This window comes from Lipotes vexillifer, unplaced genomic scaffold (genome assembly GCF_000442215.2).
Source record: "Lipotes vexillifer unplaced genomic scaffold, Lipotes_vexillifer_v1.1 scaffold440, whole genome shotgun sequence".
In the NCBI taxonomy this organism is placed as follows: domain Eukaryota; kingdom Metazoa; phylum Chordata; class Mammalia; order Artiodactyla; family Lipotidae; genus Lipotes; species Lipotes vexillifer.
In genome coordinates, this window is record NW_006778543.1 from 2276350 (window position 1) to 2298673 (window position 22324).

Here is a 22324-nt window from a genome sequence, read left to right on the forward strand (position 1 = left end):
TGGGGATGGGAGCCCTACCTCCAGAGATCCTGATGCACTTTCGAGCATGTCTCACTGAACAGGACTCTCTCTACTGTACCAAGGATGGAAGGCTTGGGTTTGAATTGTGTACAGCTCCACGAACTCAGAGTTAAAGTATCACCAAGGGCATTCTCTGGCTACAGGTATTTTTTAAAGTACCCAGACACGGCCATGTTACCCAATAGGAGGACTAAGCACATACCTAGTGACCACAAAAACAGGTGTGCCCATATGCGCTCAGAAACAAAATGGTTCAGGGCTTAAAAAAAAAAATGATCGCCAAGAGGGACAAAGAAAATCTAAGTAGTCATCATGACAGGAAGAATCGAATCCTTGTATTTCCTTGGAGTTATTTTCCAGAGTAATTTCTTTAAAAATTAAATATGGGGTAGGGGCAGAAGAGCTGGGGGCTGGGTGGACCATATGAAATTCTGAGCTCGAGGCCTTTAAAAATGTTACTGGAGTCCTGAGTCTGATCTGTTCCCAAGGCCATTCCCTCACCACTACCAGCGATAACTGCATCTGTATTTCCACACACGGGAAAAAAAGTCTGGGAACTTCACTCTTATCAGTATTTTACCAGCTCTGGAATTCTACTTCCTTCAGCGTGATTCTTTTTCCTGTCTGCTTATAGCACTCCCAGCACCTGGAGTTAGGACAGAAGTTCGTAAGTTGAAAGAACACTCTCAGATGCTGTTAATTATTAGGCCCTATCACTGACCGCCAAGGGGCTCCCAGACCAGTCAAGCTGAAAGCCTCCTGTCTTGTAAGCCACACAGGTTTCCATCATCTGACATCCTCACGTGGAATCCTGGTTCCCAGATTTTGTTTCTAATAACCCCTTAGGGGTGATACCTGTTCGGGTTTCTTAGGCCACCCCCCCATCCCTACGCGAAGTGTTTAGCCACCTGAATCACCTGGAGGTTCAGAATACAACTGTATCACCTCGCAAGATTCTCCCTAACCCACTTCCCAGGTCTCAGAGGAACAAGTTTCAACCGCACCCTGTGCAGCGGCTCTCTGGCCCAGGCGGAAAAACAGAGCCGGCCGGCGGCTCTGCTCCCCTCACTAACTGGGTGGCCAAGGAGGCCAGCGACAAGCCCAGAAGGTCACACCACAAACCCAGCCGCCTCCTGCCTCCCGTACGAGCCCTGCCAGGTGCTTACCCACTTCTAATCAACAGGGAAGAGCTCAATCACGGGTCTCTGCTCCTGGCGCGGAACGAAATCCAGCGCACGGCATCTTGGGAAATGTAGTCCCCGCTACCTCCCAGGGTCCCCGGGTCTACGCATGAGACCCCCCCGCCCCGCCAAGAGGGATTTCTCTGCCTGGGCCCGAAGAAGCCGGCGATGCCATCCCAGTGTGAAGGCGGGGCCGTGCCCTTCTTAGGACTCGGGGTGCTCTCCCTGGTCTGAGGAAAGAGATGGAACTACAATTCCCAGGCTGCTCTGCGCCGAGCCGGGAGCCGCCAGCCTCGCTTTGCGTGACCGCGGCAGGTTGGTCCTGGAGCAGATGAGCGCAGAATATTTAGGCGAAAGCGCGAGGAGGGAGGGGAGCGCGGGGCAGGAGGAGTATCTCGGCCCAGAAAATTATGCATGCGTTAGGGAAGCTCTGAGAGAATGGCTGTGGAAGGTAAGGGACGCTTGGGCATTTTAAGCCCCCTCTTAACCCGCTCACCCCGATACATCCCCGATGAAGCTTGGGGAAGCTTGGAGAGGAGAGGAAAGTGGGTGGTGGCAAGCGGGCCCTTTCCTCTTACACCTCTTGGCACTCACCTGAGCCACGGAGAGCCAGTAGGTGCTTTATTCAGTTACTTTGGAAAGACAGGTAGATGCGCAGCGCTCTCGGGTTGGAGGCGAAGAGTGTCCCTAATGCGAAATGATGTGCTGGATATGGGGGAAAAGCCTGAGAGAGCGCTTGGAGGTCTCAGCCCCGAGGTGCCCTTTTCGCTGCCGCATCCCGCCAGGGCCGGCTCGGTGACCTCGAGGTTGAGGATGCTCACTTTGGCCTCCACACATGGGAGAAGACCCTCGCCAGGTGCGTCATCGGGAAGCATGGACTGCTATTGGGTCGAGGGCCCCTCGTCGTGTGTACGCAGCAGCGATAGCAGCAGATGTACCCAGAGGGTGGAGGTGTCCCTACACCTGTCTCTTTATACAACCCTCCCGAGGTTAGCAAAGTTTATAGAAACGAAATGGAATCAGCCAGGAATAAGGACAGCCAGCCTCTTCCATTGGGGTGAATCCTTTTCTTTGAAGCCCACCTTCTGCTTTCCTCCTATAATTTTGGCCTTTCGCTTTGCAGTCTGGGCTCTATGATGTTGCCACCTTTGAACTGCCTGGTTGAAAGCAGGGACAGGCGGTTTGTGTGGGATCGCAAGTTTTCATTTCAGATGCTCTCACCTTGGAAGACTGGCTTTCTTGTTGAGGGTAGTTTCTGGGGAAAAATATGTGGGCCAGACGTGTTTGTGATGTCAAACGAGCAGTCACACCGTGCCTGAATGATAAATTGAAATGATCATGGGACTAAAGGGGAGTGTAAGTTCATTTACAGAATTACGGCTTCTGAGTGTGGCTCAGGTCAGAGGGGAATTTGGTGTTGGAAAAAGAGGGCATGCCTGCCATCTGCAGCAGACTCCTTGCCAAGGGGAAGTGAGCCTGTTCCTTGGAGGCTGAAAGCAAGAAGGAACCACAAGGGTTTGCTGGCATTCCCTCTCCCCTACCCGCCCAGATGAGAGCAACTGAACTAATCTGACTCTTGCTCTCTTTGTAATTACTTAACAACTTGAAGTGGCAATAACCCAGCTCTTGTGGTCAGCACCCATTAAATCAGGAAACTGTTACTTTTGGGCTGTCTCAGGTTCAGAGATCCCCAGCTGGGCACTTCTATCCACCTATCTATCTACCTTTACTGTTCTTATATATTTGGCTTTTTAATTTATACATATATGTGTATAAACATATATAAATCTCATATATATGGCTTTGAAAAAACAAATAACCAAAGTTTTCTGTGCAAATGTAATAATAGGGTGAGAATCTGGCTTTTTGCATTGTTACGGTTGATGGTAACTGAGACATGACTTTAGATGAAAAAACAAAAAACACAAGATAAAGTTCATTCTGAGCTTGAGGCTAAGGGCAAGTTGTTGACCTACTGGCACCTCTCTACCTCACCCCTCAGATGACATTATCTCTTCTCTTCCTCACTCTTCTGTGTCCTCAAGTGAAGGGCACTCCCACTGGTTGCCAGTCCATGATGTACTTGAAAGCAATTTCCTGCTCGCTGGAAGAAGTATAGAATTAGTCATATATCTTGTCTGATGGGTTATTATACCAGCGAAGCCAGACCTGACAAAAACAAAGTCTTTGAAAGGAAGTATGCCTGGACTGTGGAGAGCTTATTTTATTTTTTCTATTGACTTGTTTGGTTAAAGTGCCTGTCTAGTAAACAGGAGATCCTGAGTTTGAATCACAATGAGGCCTCAACTTGAAGAATAAAGGGAATATTTTAAACTTTGACTGCAAATATTCCTATCTCTGGTCTTTACAAAGGCAGCTTTCTTGGTTTGAACTTGGCCCTTCCTAGCTACTCTCGTTTGGTCTTTCAAGGCTCAGGGAAAACTTCACCTCCTCTGGGAACCTGTCTCAACCCTCCCTTCCCTCTGCCTTCTGAGTGCTCTGCCCAGGCTGTGGGAGGTGCCTCCTGCATTGTCTCCTCAGCACCTGTGCTTACTTTTTTTTTTTTTTTTTTTTTTTTTTTGGACACCATGCCTCAGGTGTAAGGTTAGGTTGTTTATTTGAGATGTTTCTTGTTTCTGGAGGTAGGATTGTATTGCTATCAACTTCTCTCTCAGACCTGCTTTTGCTGCATCCCATAGGTTTTGAGTCGTCATGTTTTCATTGTCATTTGTTTCTAGGTATTTTTTGATTTCCTCTTTGATTTCTTCAGTGATCTCTTGATTATTAAGTAGTGTATTGTTTAGCCTCCACGTGTATATATTTTTTACAGATTTTTTCCTGTAGGTACTCTCAACCACTGCGCCACCAGGGAAGCCCCTGTGCTTACATTCGACACTTGCCGTACTTAATGTCTCTCACTAGACTCTAAGACTACAGCCCCTGGGGAGTGGGGACCATGTACTCTTTGACTTTATACTCCCAGGCAATAGTATACTACCTGACCCATGATAGGTACTCAATAAATGCTCATGAAATGCATGCGAAATAAATCCATGGAGCTTTTGTAACTGACTCATAAGGGTGCATGGGGCTTTCTTAGGAGCCCAAATGCCATAAAATAAGGAACTTTTGAGAGGTTTGAAAGCAGTGGCTCTCACCTGAGGAGGGACATTGTCCTCCTAGGGCATGTTTGAGATATGCAGAGGCTGTTATTGATATTTTATGCCTATGGGCCAGGGATGCTAAGTGTCCTATAGTGCCTGGCTGTCTCATACAAAATTCCCAACCCAAAACCAAGGGACAACCAGTTTCCCCAAGCTCACTGAGAAACACTGATTTAGAGAATAAGGAATATTGCCAGAGGAAATGGAATAGGAAATATAATACATGTTGCTTAACATCTGAGGTTTAGTTTCTGCATCTGGAAAAAATGGGCACACTGCTGTTTAGATCCCACTAAAGTTGTGAAGATTAAATAAAGGAAAGGGCTTATTAAGAGTGGCTATAGGACATGGATTCTCAGTAAAGGTTACTTGCACTCCCTCCCACCCTTCTCCTATAAAAAAAAGCGGTACTGTTTGGAACCTGTTTTGTATCCTGAACTTCCACTTATTCATGCCAGTCTTTGTAATTAGTAGCAAATTAGAAGTTTTTTGTTTTTTTGTTTTTTTTCTTACAGTGTGTAACCTGTTTTCTTAAGTAAGCTTGAACTTGTAAAAGTGTTAAGAGCAAGTAGGGGGCTCATTCACTTTGCTAAACTTGTAGCTTGCAGTTATTTTATGGCTACCCTGGGTTAGGCTTTCTTTGAATTAAATACAGCATCCTATGTCTACTCCCTAATCTGGTTGTGACCCAAGCCTTACATTTATGTGCAGCTTAAAGCTGTGCTTTCCAGCCACAGACCTCGTTATGGTCTGCATTCACATTGGGATTGTATTGGCATCCATTGTCTTAAAAAAAGATTATAAGAAATTACTCCAGATAGCTGGAGAACTAGGACCTCTAGAAAGGAGGTAGCCTGTAGAAACTGAGAGTAATCCCTTCTCCGTGGACAGATTGTGTAGACAGTTGTCTTCATTGAGGCACTGTTTTCTAATATTAATGGATTGAAAGGAGAAGAAAAAAGTGGATTCATCAGGCATAGTATCGTATTCACCTCTGTATTCCAAGATTGGTGTCTGGCACTTATTTGGACCTCAGTAATTGTTTCATGAGTGAAGTATAAATGCCCCAGAGCAAGAGAAGGCTTTTCCTATTCTTGGTCCACATTTCCTCTCCTTGCTTCATCCTCAGTGGATAAGTTTTGTATATAGTGTTTCTATTCCAGATCTAATAGAATAATAGCTCCTCTTCCATGGCAGAAAGACGAGTCCCAATATTCACCGCCCTCCAAAAAGATTTCCAGTTGTAGGCTATGTGCTCTGAATGACATTGGGCTAAGGGATCCACATTTTACATCCAAAGTGAACTGACTCATCAAATGGCCTCCGATTAGTCATTCAGTGCTCAAGTTCTATAGGTTTTCTCCTGTAAAAGAGTAACAAAACTTCCCGTCACCAAAATATTGTAAGGATAAGTAATCATAACAGCGGCTGGGGAAAAAAGGGAAAGCAAGATACCTCGGAGCCTCGTGGCAAAGAGAAACGATCGTAAATGATGACTCTGTACCCTGCTGGCATTCGGAACTGAGTCACAATCACAGAGGGGGGTAAAGACGTCATCTTGATTACAAGGGTGCAGGGGTTATTCTTCCTGACTTTGGGCCGGATGGTAAAGTGGGTTTGCTACTACTGCACCCCAGCAGGGAGTTTACCCCTCACAGGACCGCCTGCCTCTGTAACACTGGCAGCCTGGACAGCAGAGAGAAGATGGGCTCCTGCAGCAGGCATCTGGGACCCAGAGGGAGAGAGCCCCCAACTCCGGATGCATTGTTCCCTTTCACAGGCTTTCACGTCACCACTTGTCTTCTCCTCGCCAGAGTAGAGCCCATAGAGGACGGAGAGGGACCAGCAGTGCCATTCTCTTGGATTGCCCCTGTGACACGGGAAGTAAGGAGGACGGTGGCTCTCCTGGTACTTGCCTGCCTCCAGTTTTTTCTAACTGTGTTTCCATGTTGAGAACAAGGTTTACGTGCAGTTCTGCTTGGTGGTGCTTTCTGAGGGCAGGCACAGTGCCTTATGCCTGGCCCATGGTAGACTCCGTGTGAGGTTTGTTAAACAAACCAATCAATGAATGAATGGCAGACTGAATGAATGAATGGGTAGGCTAATGAGTGCATCTGATATCTGTGGTAGCCCCTATACACCCTCCCAAGAAGAACTCCCAGCTGCGTTCACTTGCAGAGTGCTTGTTGTAAAAGCAGAGCGACTGTCAACACACTTCCCTCTCAGCTCCATGCAGCATCCCGGTGTTAGTGTTCAACTACCTGCTACTCGATTCTCTTCCATTTCACTTTTCACCCAGGGTCTTTTATTCTTTTTTTCTAATATTTATTTTGTTCTCTAGCCCACGAGATCTGGCTGTCCTGCAGCAGCAGCTTGTATCCTTCACTCTGTTTTAGTACCTGAGAGCGGTGAATATGAAGCCTTCGCTGAAAACTCCCATCCAGTGACTGTGCGTGAGGGCAAAGTGGGGCCCCAAGCCCTGCTTCTGCACTTGCTGGGGCAGGAGTTCCTCCCACTCCCGGCTCTTCTCCGTGACCTCTAACTGGTTCAGACAGGGCTTCAGTCTAATCCTGCTATTACCTGGCCATGCCCTTGCGCCCACCCTTCTTTCTTGTCTGTCTTGCTGTGCTCTTTGGCCAGAAGGAACTAGGGCTGGTGCTAACAAGGGTGAGGTGGTGTAGAACCTCTGCTGGTGTAGCTGTGATCCGTAGTGCTGTGGGACACATCACAGCAAGGACAGCCTGGGATCTGAAACCTGTGCCTGAGCTCTGGGGACTGAGCATCAGACGTTGTGCGTTTAATGAAGAAAATTGCAAACTCCCTTTTCCTGGCATTCAGGCAGGTTTTGCATTTGCTATTGATAAGCAGGAGAGCACTGCCTGTGTGCAAGGAGCTCTACTAGATTTGGGGGGGGGGCCACTAAGAAGGAAGCTTAGCCATCCCCCGCCTTCACTTGGCTGGAGACAGAGATTCAGATTAGGCTACATGATACAAGTGCTAAATAAAAGTACAAGCAGCATAACGTGGGCGGTCGGAGAACAAATGGAGCATTTGGTTCTGAGCTGGACAGGATGGGATGGCCTAACCAAGGGGATAGCATTTGAGTGAGCTGTTGAGTACAATACTGACGGGTGGGGAATGGGGGAAGGGCGTGGAACAGAGGGCTGTATGTGGAATGTGTGCTACGCCCCAAGTCCTGGTGTTGTGGTTAATGAGGATGCTCCTCTCACGTCTGGTACGTTCCTTTCCCTGTGGGCTCGATTATCTGCTTGGCCAGACCTCCAGCACTCCCTACAGCCCCGTTGGATCTTGCCCATGTCCTTTTTGTAGCTACAAAAGCAAGCAAGGAAAGCTGCTCTCCTGTAAATCAAAATGATTCTTCCCCAGTTTTCTGATGTGGACGTAGCAGCTCAGAGCTGGCTCATGAGAGCAAACTTGGCTATATTTAGTCTGATTTTTCTAATGCGTGGGTGCAAGAAGCTGCTCTTATAGCTCGCCTCCCGAGGGAAGAGCACGCAGGGGTGGCATTTATCAGGTGACAGGGGTGGCCGCCCCACGGCCTTCTTTCTGCAGCCTTTTTCCAAGGGCACCTGGGGCTGGGAGGAGCCAGCCGACAAGTTCAATTCCTTTGCTTCTCGGCTGCCCTTGATGCTCTAGAAAGTGTTTGGTGCTGTTCTGTCCAGTAAATACCACGTCTTCAGGGATTTGATGTTTGTGGATTGGCCATAGGTACAGAATGACCTCAGGCCTGCTGGTGCCTCACCATGGGAGCTGTAGCACACACAGTGCTGTCTGTAAGTATACGAGCTCTGCAGGCAGATTGGGTGTGAGCCCCAGCCCTGCCAAGGGCCTGTGCTGTGGGCTTGAGCAGCTCTGAGACTTCTCTGCTCATCTGTCAGATGGGGATATTAGTAGTGATGACCTCGTAGGCGTGTTGATAGGGTTCAATCAGTATCAGAGCTCTTAGGACCTGTTTTGTTAGTTGCTCAATAAACACTAAGCAAATATTGGACAAGATGATGGTGATGCTGCTGTCTTTCCTTGTCTTCCTGCCACATTTAAGAAAGCATCTAAGCCATTCTTATGGCCCTGTGGTAGTACAGTGTCTGGTATAATTGTAGTTGTTAAGAAAGGAATGGTATTCATTATGTAATTCCCTGAAGTTATGAGGTAGCAGCGAAAAGTAAAAGTGATCATAATATGAGTGTATTTATTCATTAGAGACTCAACACTTAAATAATTTCTCCCCACCAAAAATTTACTTTCCACTTAACACCCACAATTTTGTAGGCCGGGCTCTCTTAGATGGTCTGATAATTGCCCAGTCATACAATGTGTATGTAAATTGACTGCAAAGAGAAATTTTAGGCCATGCAAAAGAGGGAAAAATTTCATGGACTCTTATGAAAGTGACATTGGAAAACTGACGGAATCACACAGCTGTGACCCAATTAAGATTTGGCTGAGTTAGGCCAGGTAACCATTAAAGAGAAAATTGACCTAAGACACTGTTTTGGTAGGAACCAAAGAAAAATATTAGACCACCTAAGGATTAGGAGAAGTCTTTGGTGAAAAGTGATGCCCTGAAATATAATACTTTGGGGAAAAAATGATCTTTATAAATGGGCTGTGAAAAGTCAAACATGAAATGAAAAATGTTTTTTCCTGCTGACATAAATCTTGTTGCAGGAATTATGTAACAAACAATTGATTTTTGGGGGGTTTTGTTCTAAGAAATAACACACATTTACAACTATAAGTTTGGTTAAATGGGAGATAAACTTCTCCATTTCTCCTTTCAAGATAAAGTATCATTCAGACTGTTTCACTATTAAGTTTTGAAACTTGAGTCCCTGTTTCAAGATTTTTCTCCATGTTCTGTATTAGTACTTGAAAGAAGTTTAAAAATCAGATTATTTAGGTATAATTTACATTCAGTAAAATTTACCATTTGAAGTTCTTTGAGTTTTGGCAAATGTATACAATGTATTCAGTCTTGTAACCACCAAGACAATCAAGTTCAGTTCCTACAGCCCAAAAAGTTTTCTTGTGCCCTTTAGTTACCCTTTACTCTATTCACAACCCCTGACACACACTGCTCTGAATTGTCTTTATACTTTTGCCTTTTCCAGAAGGTTATACAAACGATATCATGTACTATGTTGTCATCTGAGTCTGAGTTCTTTCATTTAGTGAAATGCATTTGGGAGTCATCCATGTTGTTGCATGTATCAATCATTCAGTCCTTTTAATTGGTGAGTAGTATTCCATTGGACGGATGTACCACAGTTTATTTTTACCAGTCATACATTTGGATTGTTTCCAGTTTGGGGTAATAATGAAGAAATCACTATCAACAGTTGCATGCAGGTTTTTGTGTGAACATATTTATTTCTCTTGTATAAATAGCTAGGAGTGGAATTTTGGAGTCATAGTGTGTTTCAACTTATAAGAAACAGTCAAACTTTTCTAAAGTTACTGTGTCTCACACGTATTTTCCTCAATTTGGATTTTTTTTCTACTAATCCTCTGCTGATAATGAGGACCTCACAAGAATAAGAGAACGGGGACTAAGCAGGCGGTTGGATGGGATTAGAAGGAAACAGTTTTCCAGAAGTGGGTTCCTTGAGCTATATTACAGAAGAACATGCAAGTATAGCAATGGCAAATTGACACCCTGGTTTCCAGGTTAGTCCAGACTTCAAGGATGGATATAGCCTAGAAATACCACTGGTTTTGCATCCAAAAGAAAGCTGTTTAAATTCCCTTTAATAATGCACAGTAACAGGAATTTGCCATCAAGTTCTGGATTTTTTTTTTTTTTTTTTTTTGGTTATTGTGGCAAAACAGGTAAGGAAAGCAGCCTAGATGAGGGAGGGCTTACATTTGGAGGAAATTTGGGTAAGAACATGAAGACAAAAAAGGGAAGACCACGTTTGAGAGGCCTTGGAAAGTGAGTTTAACTGGAGCAGGAAACACTTAACCTGTCCCTGGAAGGAATTGGTCTTGCCCACCAAGGGGAGTCGTCACAGGAGCCAAGGACTCCATTTTATGAAGCCTAAGAAAAGGTTAGTTGACCCAGTCTCTAGAGTGATTTAAATTTTGAGTATGGCAGCAGCCAGGCTTGTTTTGCAGCTTGTTTTGGGTCATGAGCTCTCCCTTCATACATTTGCAGGTAAACCAAGCACTGCTCCCAAAGACCACATTTTGCTCAGGCGCAAATTGGGTAGAGGGCCAGTTAACAGAATTGCTTCCAAATGCAAAACATGGTCTTGGAGGTATAATTTGGGTATGGACACATTAGGATTTCCCACTGGTCTCTGGGACCGACCGTGGGATGGGCTATTTGAATTTAGGATAGCTACAGAATTCCTATGATACATGGTTGCCTTAACACTACGCTACCCTGTTTGAGGTTGTAAAATAATCAGTTTAGGGTTTTCGTGTTTTTCGTTTGAGAAGGTGCCTGTCCATTACATGGAGGTGAAAATATAATACTAACCAGGCTTCAGCAGATGTACTTTGCCCTTGATTTTGTCTGGAGTTTGGTGTTAAGGGTCATCTAGGAAATTTAGGTAGGTATAGCATTGACTTACTGTAGGTTGGAAATAGAATGTCCCTCATTTTACATTCACAGGTATTTATCGAGCATCTAATATATGCCAGTCTCTAGCAGGGTTTGATTTATAGTCCTATAATACCGTGGGTAAGCTTAGGAAAAGCAGGTGTTCTGAAGACAGATCTGTTTACGTAGTGTTTCCTTTAAGATTCTTCTGGGGCACTTGGATAGTATTTTTTAATAAGTCAGAAATGGAGCCTTGAATATAACACATGGCCTGAGTCTTTTTTTTTTTTTTTTTTTGCGGTACACGGGCCTCTCACTGCTGTTGCCTCTCCCGCTGCGGAGCACAGGCTCTGGACGCGCAGGCTCAGCAGCCATGGCTCACGGGCCCAGCCACTCCGCGGCACATGGGGTCTTCCCAGACCGGGGCACGAACCCATGTCCCCTGCATCAGCAGGCGGACTCTCAGCCACTGCGCCACCAGGGAAGCCCCTGAGTCATTCTTAATAAGCATATTTGGAGATGCTGGTATGCACACAGGATTCTTAATCTAAGATCACAAGAGGGGACTGAAGGTCTCATGGGATCCTTGACCCCCCCCCTTAAACTATATGCACAGTATATATATAGACATTATGTGTATTTTTCATGGCAAAGGGGACAGGAGCTTTTATTCTTTTCTCCAGGGAATAAGGATGAGCATGATGATCTCCATGAGAACATCCACTTGACTTTTTTATTCTGATAAATCTCTAGTGCCTACAACTATGTCTGGCACATAGCACACAACTATTTGTTGAGTAAACGAGAGAACTAATATCTTTTTGTTAGTTACTACTGACTACTCTGAGCCAGCCTCTTGATGGTCATTCTCCAAACATTAGTTTTCATAATGCAGTGGGATAGGTGGTTTTCCCAGCCAATAGCTGAGAGACTATAGGTCCAGAGAAGATAAGTATTGGTAATTTTTCCAAGGCTGCACAGCTAATTCCTGGTAGGACAGGGCTTTGTTGCCAACTTTGCCATATTCTAGAGTCCATGCTTTTTCAGCGTCCTGTGTTGCTTTCTGATTTTGTTTTAATTGGGTCGTTTGGTTCTGGTTTAGTAGCTGTCTATCGGGAACATTAGTAATTGAAGGGGGTAAAGAAACCAGTGTCATAAACAAAACATTGCTTATTGGGGCTCTACAATAGGGAAAACTGTTCCAGGTTTTTAGATCAAATCTCTGAGAAGGCATTTATCTTGATCTTGGCGCTCTACACTTTAGCTTCCCTCTTTGTAAGGAGCCCGAGGTCTTTGGAGTTTTGCTATGGCTGTTGTTTTCCCATGAGACTTTCCACGTTCACTTATGTGCCCAGCACAAATTAGTGTGCATTTCTATTTTATTTGAATAACAGATATACATCGTGCACTTGTGATAAGCTCAGCTCTGTGAACGGGATCCACTGAGTGATATAAAAGAATGTAAGGCCACGAACCTTCCCCTCATGGGCTTACAGTTGCTTCACATTCAAGGCTCGGGTTGCGAAAAAGTAAAAACGCTATGTTCATGGGCAGGGTGGGCAGCGTAGAGGGCCCTGCTCTCAATCAGGGGAGCCACCATGCCCACAGCAATGGCCCTCCCACTGCCCTGAACTCCCCATGAGAAGTTCTTATAGGTTTTTTTTTTTTTTTTTAAACATTTAACTGCTATGGAAAGTTTGATCACAGCCTGGAGAAACTGAAAAAACAAGGAAGCTGAAGTGATAATAAGGTAACGGAAAAGAAAGGAACAGAAGAGCACATGTGAGAAATATTTCATAGCGGAGAAAACATAGGATTTGAGATTGTGTAGTTATAGGGTGCAGCAGCCACGTAATTACTCCCAACTCTTCAGGGGTGCTCCACTGCCAATAAAATCTAGCTCAAACTCTAAAGCAGTCAGGGACCTTCCCAGAGTGTCACAGCCTTCCTGCTCCAGGCTGATCTCCCACCCCTTTTCCCTTAGGAAACTTCCCTAATATTTAAGGGGCCCAGCGATCAGCTGTCTGCTGGCTCACAGGACACCTTGAATCCCGCCCATGTGGTTTATGCTGGTCTTCCTACCTCGAAGGCCTTTCTTCCACATGTTCACATGTTGTGCTTCTCACATCCTTCTATGTACATATCTAAGGCAAGAGAATAGGTGGGCGAGAGAGGGAGATCTCCTGTGAGAAGAGCATGACCACCAGGCACCTGCAGTGTTAAGGGATGGGATGAGGAAGAAGAGGCTGAAGGAGATGGAAAGAAGCAGCCAGTGGAGGTAGGGGTGCCTTTTCAGAGTGGAGCGTCTCAGCATCACCTGATGCACTAGGACAGCCAGCAAGACCTGTGCTGGGAAGTGCCCAGGGGGTTGGCATTCGGATGAAATGGGAAGGCATATCCACATCATAATACTTCAAGGGTGTCAAGGAAGCAACTCTTGATGCAAATGTATAGAAATGGAAAGAAAATGTATGGAAGGGGAAAGAAGGGAGAAATAGTTATGGCAAGGAGAGATCAAGGTCAAAGGAGTTGTAAATGTGGTGATAAACTGGAAGAATGAAGACAAGGGGTCTAACCTAGATGGGAAGCAGTTCAAAGAAAGCCTTTATTTTTTAAGCTATGAAATATTTGAGAGTGTTTCTAGACTATGTGTACATTGACCCAGTAGAGAGGGAGATTTTGAAGATACAAAGGATAAAAGAGAGAATGGTTAGAGCAAGGGCCATCTGGAGTTTAGATGTATTATCGCTTGGAGAAGGTGTTCTTTCTGGAAAGGGTGGGTGATACAGATAGGAGTGTTGTAACTTTAAAGTAAAAACATGACTATTAAAAAAATTAATACCTAGAACAGTGTCTATCACATAGTATAACTACTTATCATATATTAACTCATTAAACTTCACATGAATCCTGTGAGGTAGGTGCCATTATCATCCCTATTTACAAATAACAAAACGGGCACAGAGATGTTAACTAGTATATGGTAAAGCTGGAATTTGATTAAAAACAAAAGATGTTCATCCAGTTTCCTACTTAGGACACTTTGGGGAATACTGGATGAAGACATTATCATCTTCAGAATTTTCTTTAAAAGTGAGACTATTAAACAATCGCCTACTAATATACTGTTATGTCAGTTATATTGATAAAAATTTTTAAAGGATGATCTATAAGAACATGTGGGTCACTGACAATTTCTTGTATGTGAGTTTATTTTGTAATAACTAACGCCAGGTAGGACAGGGATGGAATCAGAGGACTCCTAATTCTCAAATGTTGGGAGGGTATAATTTTCGGAACATGAGTCCTCTTCTGGAGAGTTTAGGCCTTGGTGAGGGGGGCTGCTTGCTTGTGGAGCAGGGGTTGGGTGCATAGGCCAGCCAGCAGGTACCACAAGGGCACTCTGATCCTACAGCCAGGGTATGGGGTTTCAGGAAAATAACAGCAAGTAGGAGTGATGTCAGAAAGGAAAGGTGAAAAGATGCTGAAAATAAATTTGGCCAATTTCACAGTTTTGCCAGGATGGGAACGTCATCTCCATTTCCTTCTATCTCCTGCCCCCTTTCTGCTTTTAAAGGCCATAAGATTTAGGTTTGCAGGGTGCTGAGGCCATTGTCCCTGACTCTAATGGTAAGGGAGAGTGATTTTCCCTTGCTGATGTTCATTCTATTGCTTGCTAAGTGCCTCTCTACAAGCCCTTGAAGCTCCTGCCTCCCTCTGACTGCTTTGCCTGGCCAGGGTTTCTTAATTGAAACTCAATAGCTGATAGCTTTGGCACCTGTGCGTTTGCTGGGGCTCGCCCCAAGGCCATCATCATCGTACTCATACCGACCTGGCTTGACACAGCACCCTGTGCCTTCCAAAGTACAGCTTCTCATTTGAGCCACAGCTGACCCGTTGGCAGCTGGAACAGGCACTTTTGTTCCCATTTCATAAATAAGGATGTGAAGGCTCCCTTACCCAGGGTCACAACTCATTAGCGGCAGAGCTTAGATTTAGAGCTTGGTGTCTCAAGTCTTTTTCACTATGGCTTCTGTCATTGCTGCCATGATTTGGAAGGCATGGCGCAGTGCCTAATTTGAAGTGGGGTGATCTAAAAGGGATCCAGAATTTTTCTTCAATTATGGATGAAGGCAGCCAGAATGGGGCCTGAGGTCATGTAGTTCTCTGGAGGCACCTAATCTCTGGCTCCAGTGATAAGTTCCTCTTTTTCTCTCCCAGTATTTTGTTGATTCTCTATCTTCTAAATAGTTACATTAAAGTAATATTTAAAAACTTTTTCAGGTATGAAAAATTCTTCCTATTTACCATAGAAAGAAAAAAATCGTAAGCACAGAAATAAGAAACTAAGGATAACAGTAGCCAACATTTATTAGGCACTTGCTGGTACTAGCAGTTGGGGTTGCTCTTTATTTTTCTTTTTTGTGGTACACGGGCCTCTCACTGTTGTGGCCTCTCCCGTTGCGGAGCACAGGCTCCAGACGCGCAGGTCCCGTGGCCATGGCTCATGGGCCCAGCCGCTCCGCGGCATGTGGGATCCTCTCAGACTGGGGCACGAACCCGCGTCCCCTGCATCTGCAGGCGGACTCTCAACCACTGCGCCACCAGGGAAGCCCTGGGATTGCTTTTTAGCCAGCGTACCCTGGTGCAGCTGTACTGGTGGTTGATAGCGAAGGACTGTTCTGATAGATGGGGGTTCAGACCATACAGGTGGTTTTGAATACCGTGCCTACTCCCAATAGTCCTATTAGATGGTGGTTAATATTCATTTCCTGCATGCCAAAATTAAGGCCCAAAGAGGTTAAATAATTTCCTCCACATCAGCAGCTGGTAAGTGATGGAGCAAGAATTCAAACCCAAGTTCGGATGACTTCAGTGCCCATTCTGTTGCCATTAAACAAGTAGGCCACCCTGATACACCCAGTAGATACACCCTGGGAGAGTTCATATTTCCTCTTGGGCTTTATGTAGGTTACTGGTTATATCTGGTTTAACGTAAGTCATTGTAGGAAATCTTAATAGCTGTTTAATTCTTGATAAAATATTAATGCATTTTATTCTTCTTCCTCCTTCTTAAAAAATGTTTGTAAGCACAGTGATCAATCTCATTCTCTTTAGATACAGCTCTAATGAGGGCAATGATGGGAGCCCTTGAGAGGGCAACAAATACATAACTCTGCCCATGTTTCACAAGGTGTCATCACATTCTATCAGCTCTGTTCCTTTAACTTGTTGATGGTCATTGTCAAGGTCAGAGCCATAGAAAACACTTACCTTTTATAATGAAAGGTGTATGTGTATTAGGTGGCATGAGAGGTCTGTGCAAGATGAGGACAGGATCCAAGTTAATTGTAGAACTCACACTTGTAAAAGTTTGTTTAGTTATCAACTAAAGTTATCAGCCCATCAACTTTTATTACAGTTTATTGATTCATGTGCACTACTTTTATTTGATTATTGCCAAGGCATTTTATACTTATAAGTTTCAGTATGTTCCTTTAACAAAGTTTTCTACCCATCCTTTTCTTCCAGAGTTTTATTTTGGTCTATCTAGTTATTCCCTAATATTTCATTGATGTTTTCTTCTTCTTATACAGTGGAAGCAGTTCAGCCATTTTTATTCTTTTTTTTTCCTTTTATTGGTTAACTTTTATAACTTTAAGTAATATAATTAAAGCTGTATTTCTTACTCTTTAATCCTTTTTATTTTTACTGGAGAATAGTTGCTTTACAGTGTTGTGTTTCTGCTGTACAGCAAAGTGAATCAGCTATACATATGCATATATCCCCTCTTTTTGGATTTCCTTCCCATTTAGGTCACCACAGAGCATTGAGTAGAGTTCCCTGTGCTATACAGCAGGTTCTCATCAGTTATCTATTTTATACATAGTAGTGTATATATGTCAATCCCAAACTCCCAGTTCATCCTACCCCGCCCCTTGGTATCCATACATTTTTTTCTCTACATCTGTGTTTCTATTTCTGCTTTGCACATAAGTTCATCTGTATCATTTTTCTAGATTCCACATATAAGCAATATTATATGATATTTGTTTTTCTCTTTCTGACTTATTTCACTCTGTATGACAGTCTCTGGGTGCATCCATGTCTCTGCAAATAGCACAGCTTCATTCCTTTTTCCGCCAGCCATTTTTATTCTCAGTGTTCTAAAATCTTTGATTAAGTAATCTTTGATTCAGAGTCATTGCAGTTCTTATGTTCACTACTATGGATCTCTGTTCTAAGTGTTAAATGCTTATGTTAGGATTACATTTTCAGATGATGAAACGTACCCAGATTATTTTATATACAAGTATAGACAGGTAAATGTTCTCTACCATTTATTAATGTTTACTTTATACCAAGTGTGTGGCTTATAACCATTTTCTCTAATGCCTACTACAATGTACTTATTCTCATTTTGTGTATGAGGAAACAGGCATTGGGTAAGTAATTTGTCTGAGGCCACTTAATTAAAGAAGCTAAGAATGAAGCCTGTGTATGTATGTATTGTTAAAATCATCATCATAGTGTCTAAATTCTTTGAGTACTTACTGTGTGCAAGGAAGTGTGATAAGCACTTTATAAACTTAAAATCTAGATTTTATTATTATTAGTTTTGTGAACATAATTTTAGAATGTCATGATCTTTTTTAAAAAATTGCTTAAAATATGTTGTTTTTGCTTAGTGTCCTATAAACTTATCCCTAATTCTAAACAAAAATTTGTCTGTTAAATCTCCTCCCAATACATTCATATATTAGGTATTGTCAGTCTCTTCTCATTGAAGAGAATTTCCCCAAAGAATTCTGACTTGTTTTAAATAAGTCTAGTTGTTCTCTAGACTTACTTTAGAGCTGTCATGTTTGGATTTCCTTTCACCACTGTCCTTGGGTTGCCTTTCCTGGTGTCTTTGTGTTATATTCCCTCTTCTAGGATCCTAGATCTATCTCCTACTTTGTTTTCACCTTGGTTTTGATAGAGCACATCCTCCAGTTACCTCCTGAGAAAAGGTACATGGGAAGCATACTTTTGAGAACTTGCGTATCTGAAAAAGTGTTTATTCTGCCCTTGTACTTAACTGATAACTTGATTAGACTTTTAAAAGTAAGTTGGAGATTGTCTTTCCTCATAATTTTTTTTTTGTGGTACGCGGGCCTCTCACCGTTGTGGCCTCTCCCGTTGTGGAGCACAGGCTCCAGACGCGCAGGCTCAGCGGCCATGGCTCATGGGCCCAGCTGCTCCGCAGCATGTGGGATCTTCCCGGACCGGGGCACGAACCCGTGTCCCCTGCATTGGCAGGCGGACTCTTAAGCACTGCGCCACCAGGGAAGCCCTCCTCACAATTTTGAAGGCTCTAATATCTTCTAGTTTCCCGTTTTCGTTTTGAGAAATCTGAAGCCTTCTGATTCTTGATCATTGGTATGAAATACGCATTTTTTTCTTGAAATTATTTAATCTTTTTATCCCTAGTGTTGAGAAATTTCATGAGAATGTGCTTTGGTGTGAGTCTATTTTTTTCCATTGTATTGTGTATTTAGTGGTTTTTCAAAGTGGAAACTCATGTCATTCATTTCTGAGAATTCTTTTGAATTATTTATTGGATTTCCTTTTATTCAATTCATTCTGTTTTTTATTTCTCTGGCTGCTGTTTTTGAGATGATGAAGTTCCTGGACTGGTTCTTATTTTTGAAGTCTATGTTTTCTATTTCTCATCTCTGTTCTTTTTGTTCTGTTTTCTGGTAGATTAATTTTATCTTTCAAATTTCTGTGGCATTTACGATTTCTACTTTCAAATTTCTGTGGCATTTACAATTTCTACTATCATTTTTAACTTTTCCAGAGATTTTTTTGGCTTCCTGAAGCCAATCTTATTGCTGAAGCCAGCATCCTAATCTTATTTTGTGGATGTAATATCCTCAATAAAATATGAAAAGATATTAGTTAGTGCTAACATTTTTATTTTTTTCAATTGAGGTTTACCTCACTCTCTGTATTTCTTCCAGGATGCTTTTCTTTCTATTCATTCTGGTCTTTTTTGGTTAGATGTTGTCAGATGTTTGTAGATATTAGGCTCTCTGCCCACATAGCCCACATTAAAAAAAAAAATTAGAAAGTTCTCTATGTATAAATTAGGCCTGTCATTCATGGTTTTCATTATAAGATGAACTGGCTGGATGTTTTTTAGGACAAGGGAGTGGATCGTCTTATGTCAGGATTTTTAGGTCTTTTTTTTTTTATTGGGCTGGTTAATTACTCAGAAGACCCAGTATTCAAACTCCAATATATGATTGCTGGGTATGTGCCTTGTTACTCATTAACTTCCAGATAAGGTTCAATGTCTGGTTATATTTTATTATTTTTAAGAAAGTTAGCAATCTAAATGTAGATTTTCTAGTAATTTCCATCTCTGAAGAGGATTCTTTTAACCAGAAATTTCCCTCCACTACAGTTGTCATCTTTGTTTTTTCATGGATGTATTTGAGCACTTGGAAAAATACCTGGTGCAAAGTAGGTGCTCAGAAAACAATTGTTGGATGAATTCATATTTCGCTCAGCACATCAGGCTTTTAGAACAATGTATGGTAGGATGTAGGAAAAAGCCTGTATGTCCTAACTTCCATCCTAGTGTTGTAGTGCATGTGTAGTCTTCAGATTTGACCAAGGCAATCACACAAACCAACATAGATTCAACCCCAAAAGAGAGGGTTTCCTGTTTATGGAACTTCTTGGGGCAAGAGTATATTTTATATTTGAGATCAGGAGTTGGTGTTGAAGTGGCACCAACCATAAATTGGCCTGAAAAAGGGCAAGTGGAAAAGTGCTGGCTGGGTTAACAGAGCTGCTCCTCTTAGGACCTTGCTGATACTTGTGTGTTCAGATTGCGGCATTTTGTAACTTGATTTAAGCGCACATTCTGCTGACTGCTTCCTAGAGACTTTCCCATCTGCTCCTTTCTGCTGACTTGGTCTTTTTGAACTTAGAGTGTAAAGATGTCCCCACAGGTCACCCACAGCTGCCTCTTTCCATCCTGACTAGCTTTTTCTCCGCTCTTTCTCTCTGCATCTTCCCACCAGTTCTTCATTACTGGGGTGGAAACTGAGGCGAGCTGGATGATGCTGAGCTGGCCTTTATGAAGAGCCAAGTGTTGAACCAAAAGAACTCACCTACTGGCATGACCACTTGCTCTCTGATAATGCCTTTGTCCTTCATTTTGACCTCTGGGTTCCCGGTCTCAGGGAGCCACCAGTAGGATCAAGAGTCCCTGAAAGAAGCAAGAAGGGAGCAGGACCTCGCTCCTGAGGAGAATGAGGCAATTGTGTTTATTTTTTTAATATTTTTAAAATTTTATTTATTTATTTAATTTTGTCTGTGTTGGGTCTTTGTTGCTGCTGTGGGCTTTCTCTAGATGCGGCGAGTGGGAGCTGCTCCTCGTTGTGGTGTGCGTGCTTCTCACTGCGGTGGCTCCTCTTGTTGTGGAGCACAGGCTCGAGGCGTGCGGGCTCAGTAGTTGTGGCTCACAGGCTCTAGAGCGCAGGCTCGGTAGTTGTGGCGCACGGGCTTAGTTGCTCCATGGCGTGTGGGATCTTCCTGGACCAGGGCTCAAACCCGTGTCCCCTGCATTGGCAGGCAGATTCTTAACCAGTGTGCCACCAGGGAAGCCAGCAATTGTGTTTAAAGATAATTGTTCAGAAAAACTTGAAATTAGTCTCAGTTGGCCAACCATGCTGGATTTGTCAGGAGATGAGAAAAAAGGGAACTGTACAGGAAAATAGGATAATAGGAGAATATGGTGTCTGGAAATACTTAAAGAAGAATCATTCAATAGGCATGAAGAAAAAAATAATTTATCCAGTTATAAAGCTTTATCAGCTCTTTAGACCTAAAAGTATAGTTCATTGCAAACCTAAAAGTTTTTAAAATTTTTTGCATAATTACTGTATTATGTTACTATCCTAGAGCAAGATACTATTAGAAATTCAAGAATTAAAAAAATGCAACATAGCAACATTTCCTTACCTTTCAAATTAATCTTTTAAAATAATTATAATTACACACTTATTATGTATACCCTTTGGAAAGTAGAAAGAAAAAATTATCCATGGACCCAACTTCAAAAGACAGCCACTGTTAGTATTTGGCATATTTTCTTCTAGCCTTTTTCTTTGTATGGTTTTTGGTTTTGCATAGCAGGCATAAGGCATTTTACTTGGCTTTTAGTCGGATTTTTTGGTCTTCAATTGCAGTCAACCGTGGTTATATTCTGATAATTCATGTCTGTGATTTATTCTTTTCCTGTCATGAGGCTGAATAAGCAGTGCTTTAGTTCTTGGCTTGAATAAATTCTTTATATGCTTTTAACATAAAACATTGTTCAGATTAGAAAGTGAATAATCCTTAGAGCAGAGAAGTATGACGTATGTTTAACAACCACTTAAAAAAAATATCAGATCTAAAAAAAAAATCAGAAGCACAAAATTGGCTTGGGGAAAATGTGTATAACTAAGATTTTAAGGTTTCTAGATGGGAGACAGTCTCTCAGTGGACCTGGGACATATCATAGATGTCTGGTATTACTTATTAAATAGATGATAGTTTTTATTACATATAACATGGTGGTCTCAAGGCAGAGAGGGAAATTTTTTTATCTAGAGGCACAGAAGAGAGGAGTGCAGTACAATAGAGGCATGACTGAAACCAGTTAGAAATTCTGGTCCTGCCTGCACTGCTAACTAGCTGCTACATCAGAGGCACCTGTCCTCAATATCATGACCAATAAAATGAGGTGGTTAAACTATATAATTTTAATGAGTTTCTATCCTCTGACATTCAGTGACTCAATGAACTTATGATTCTGGGGCCAAACACTAAGAACATAAAGATCCACAAACCCAGTAGCTGCAATGCCTTGACTCTTCCTTTCCCTCCTTCCTCACATCCAGTCAGCTACTGAGTTTGACGCTTTTTACTATCTAAGTCAGGGTTTGGCAAACGACCATCCATTTCCTTAAATAAACTTTTATTAGGACAGAGTTATGCTCATTAGTTTATGTATTTATTGCTGCTTTTGTACTGCAGTGGCTGTGTTGGGCAGTTGCAACACTGGTTCGCAAAGCTGCAAATATTTACTATCTGGCCCCTGATAGAAAAATCTAGTCAACCCCTGATCTAAATTATTTACAAACCCATCTCCTCTCATTTTCACTACATTTGTCCTACCTTAGATCTTCATCTCTTCTCACCAGGAGAGCCCAAGAGCCTGTCATCTAATTTTTTTGACTTCAGTTTTGAGCCTTCCAAATGTGTTGCATACAGAAACAGTATAATTTGTTTAGAAAAATCTTGAAACACCAGTTTGCTGGCTTAAAACCCTTGAGGAGCCTCCTGCTGAA

The 22324-nt window shown here is 42.8% G+C and overlaps 1 protein-coding gene across 1 annotated transcript in view; it reads left to right on the forward strand.

Annotated features, from left to right (window-relative positions):
• The first annotated feature begins 1502 nt into the window (after positions 1-1502).
• SAMD12 (sterile alpha motif domain containing 12) overlaps positions 1503-22324 on the forward strand; it is a 410401-nt gene continuing 389579 nt past the window's right edge. Inside the window, exon 1 of the mRNA XM_007451677.1 lies at positions 1503-1653. Within this exon, the coding sequence (XP_007451739.1) occupies positions 1641-1653 (13 nt within the window). The 5' untranslated portion in view covers positions 1503-1640. The remainder of the gene's footprint in view (positions 1654-22324) is intronic.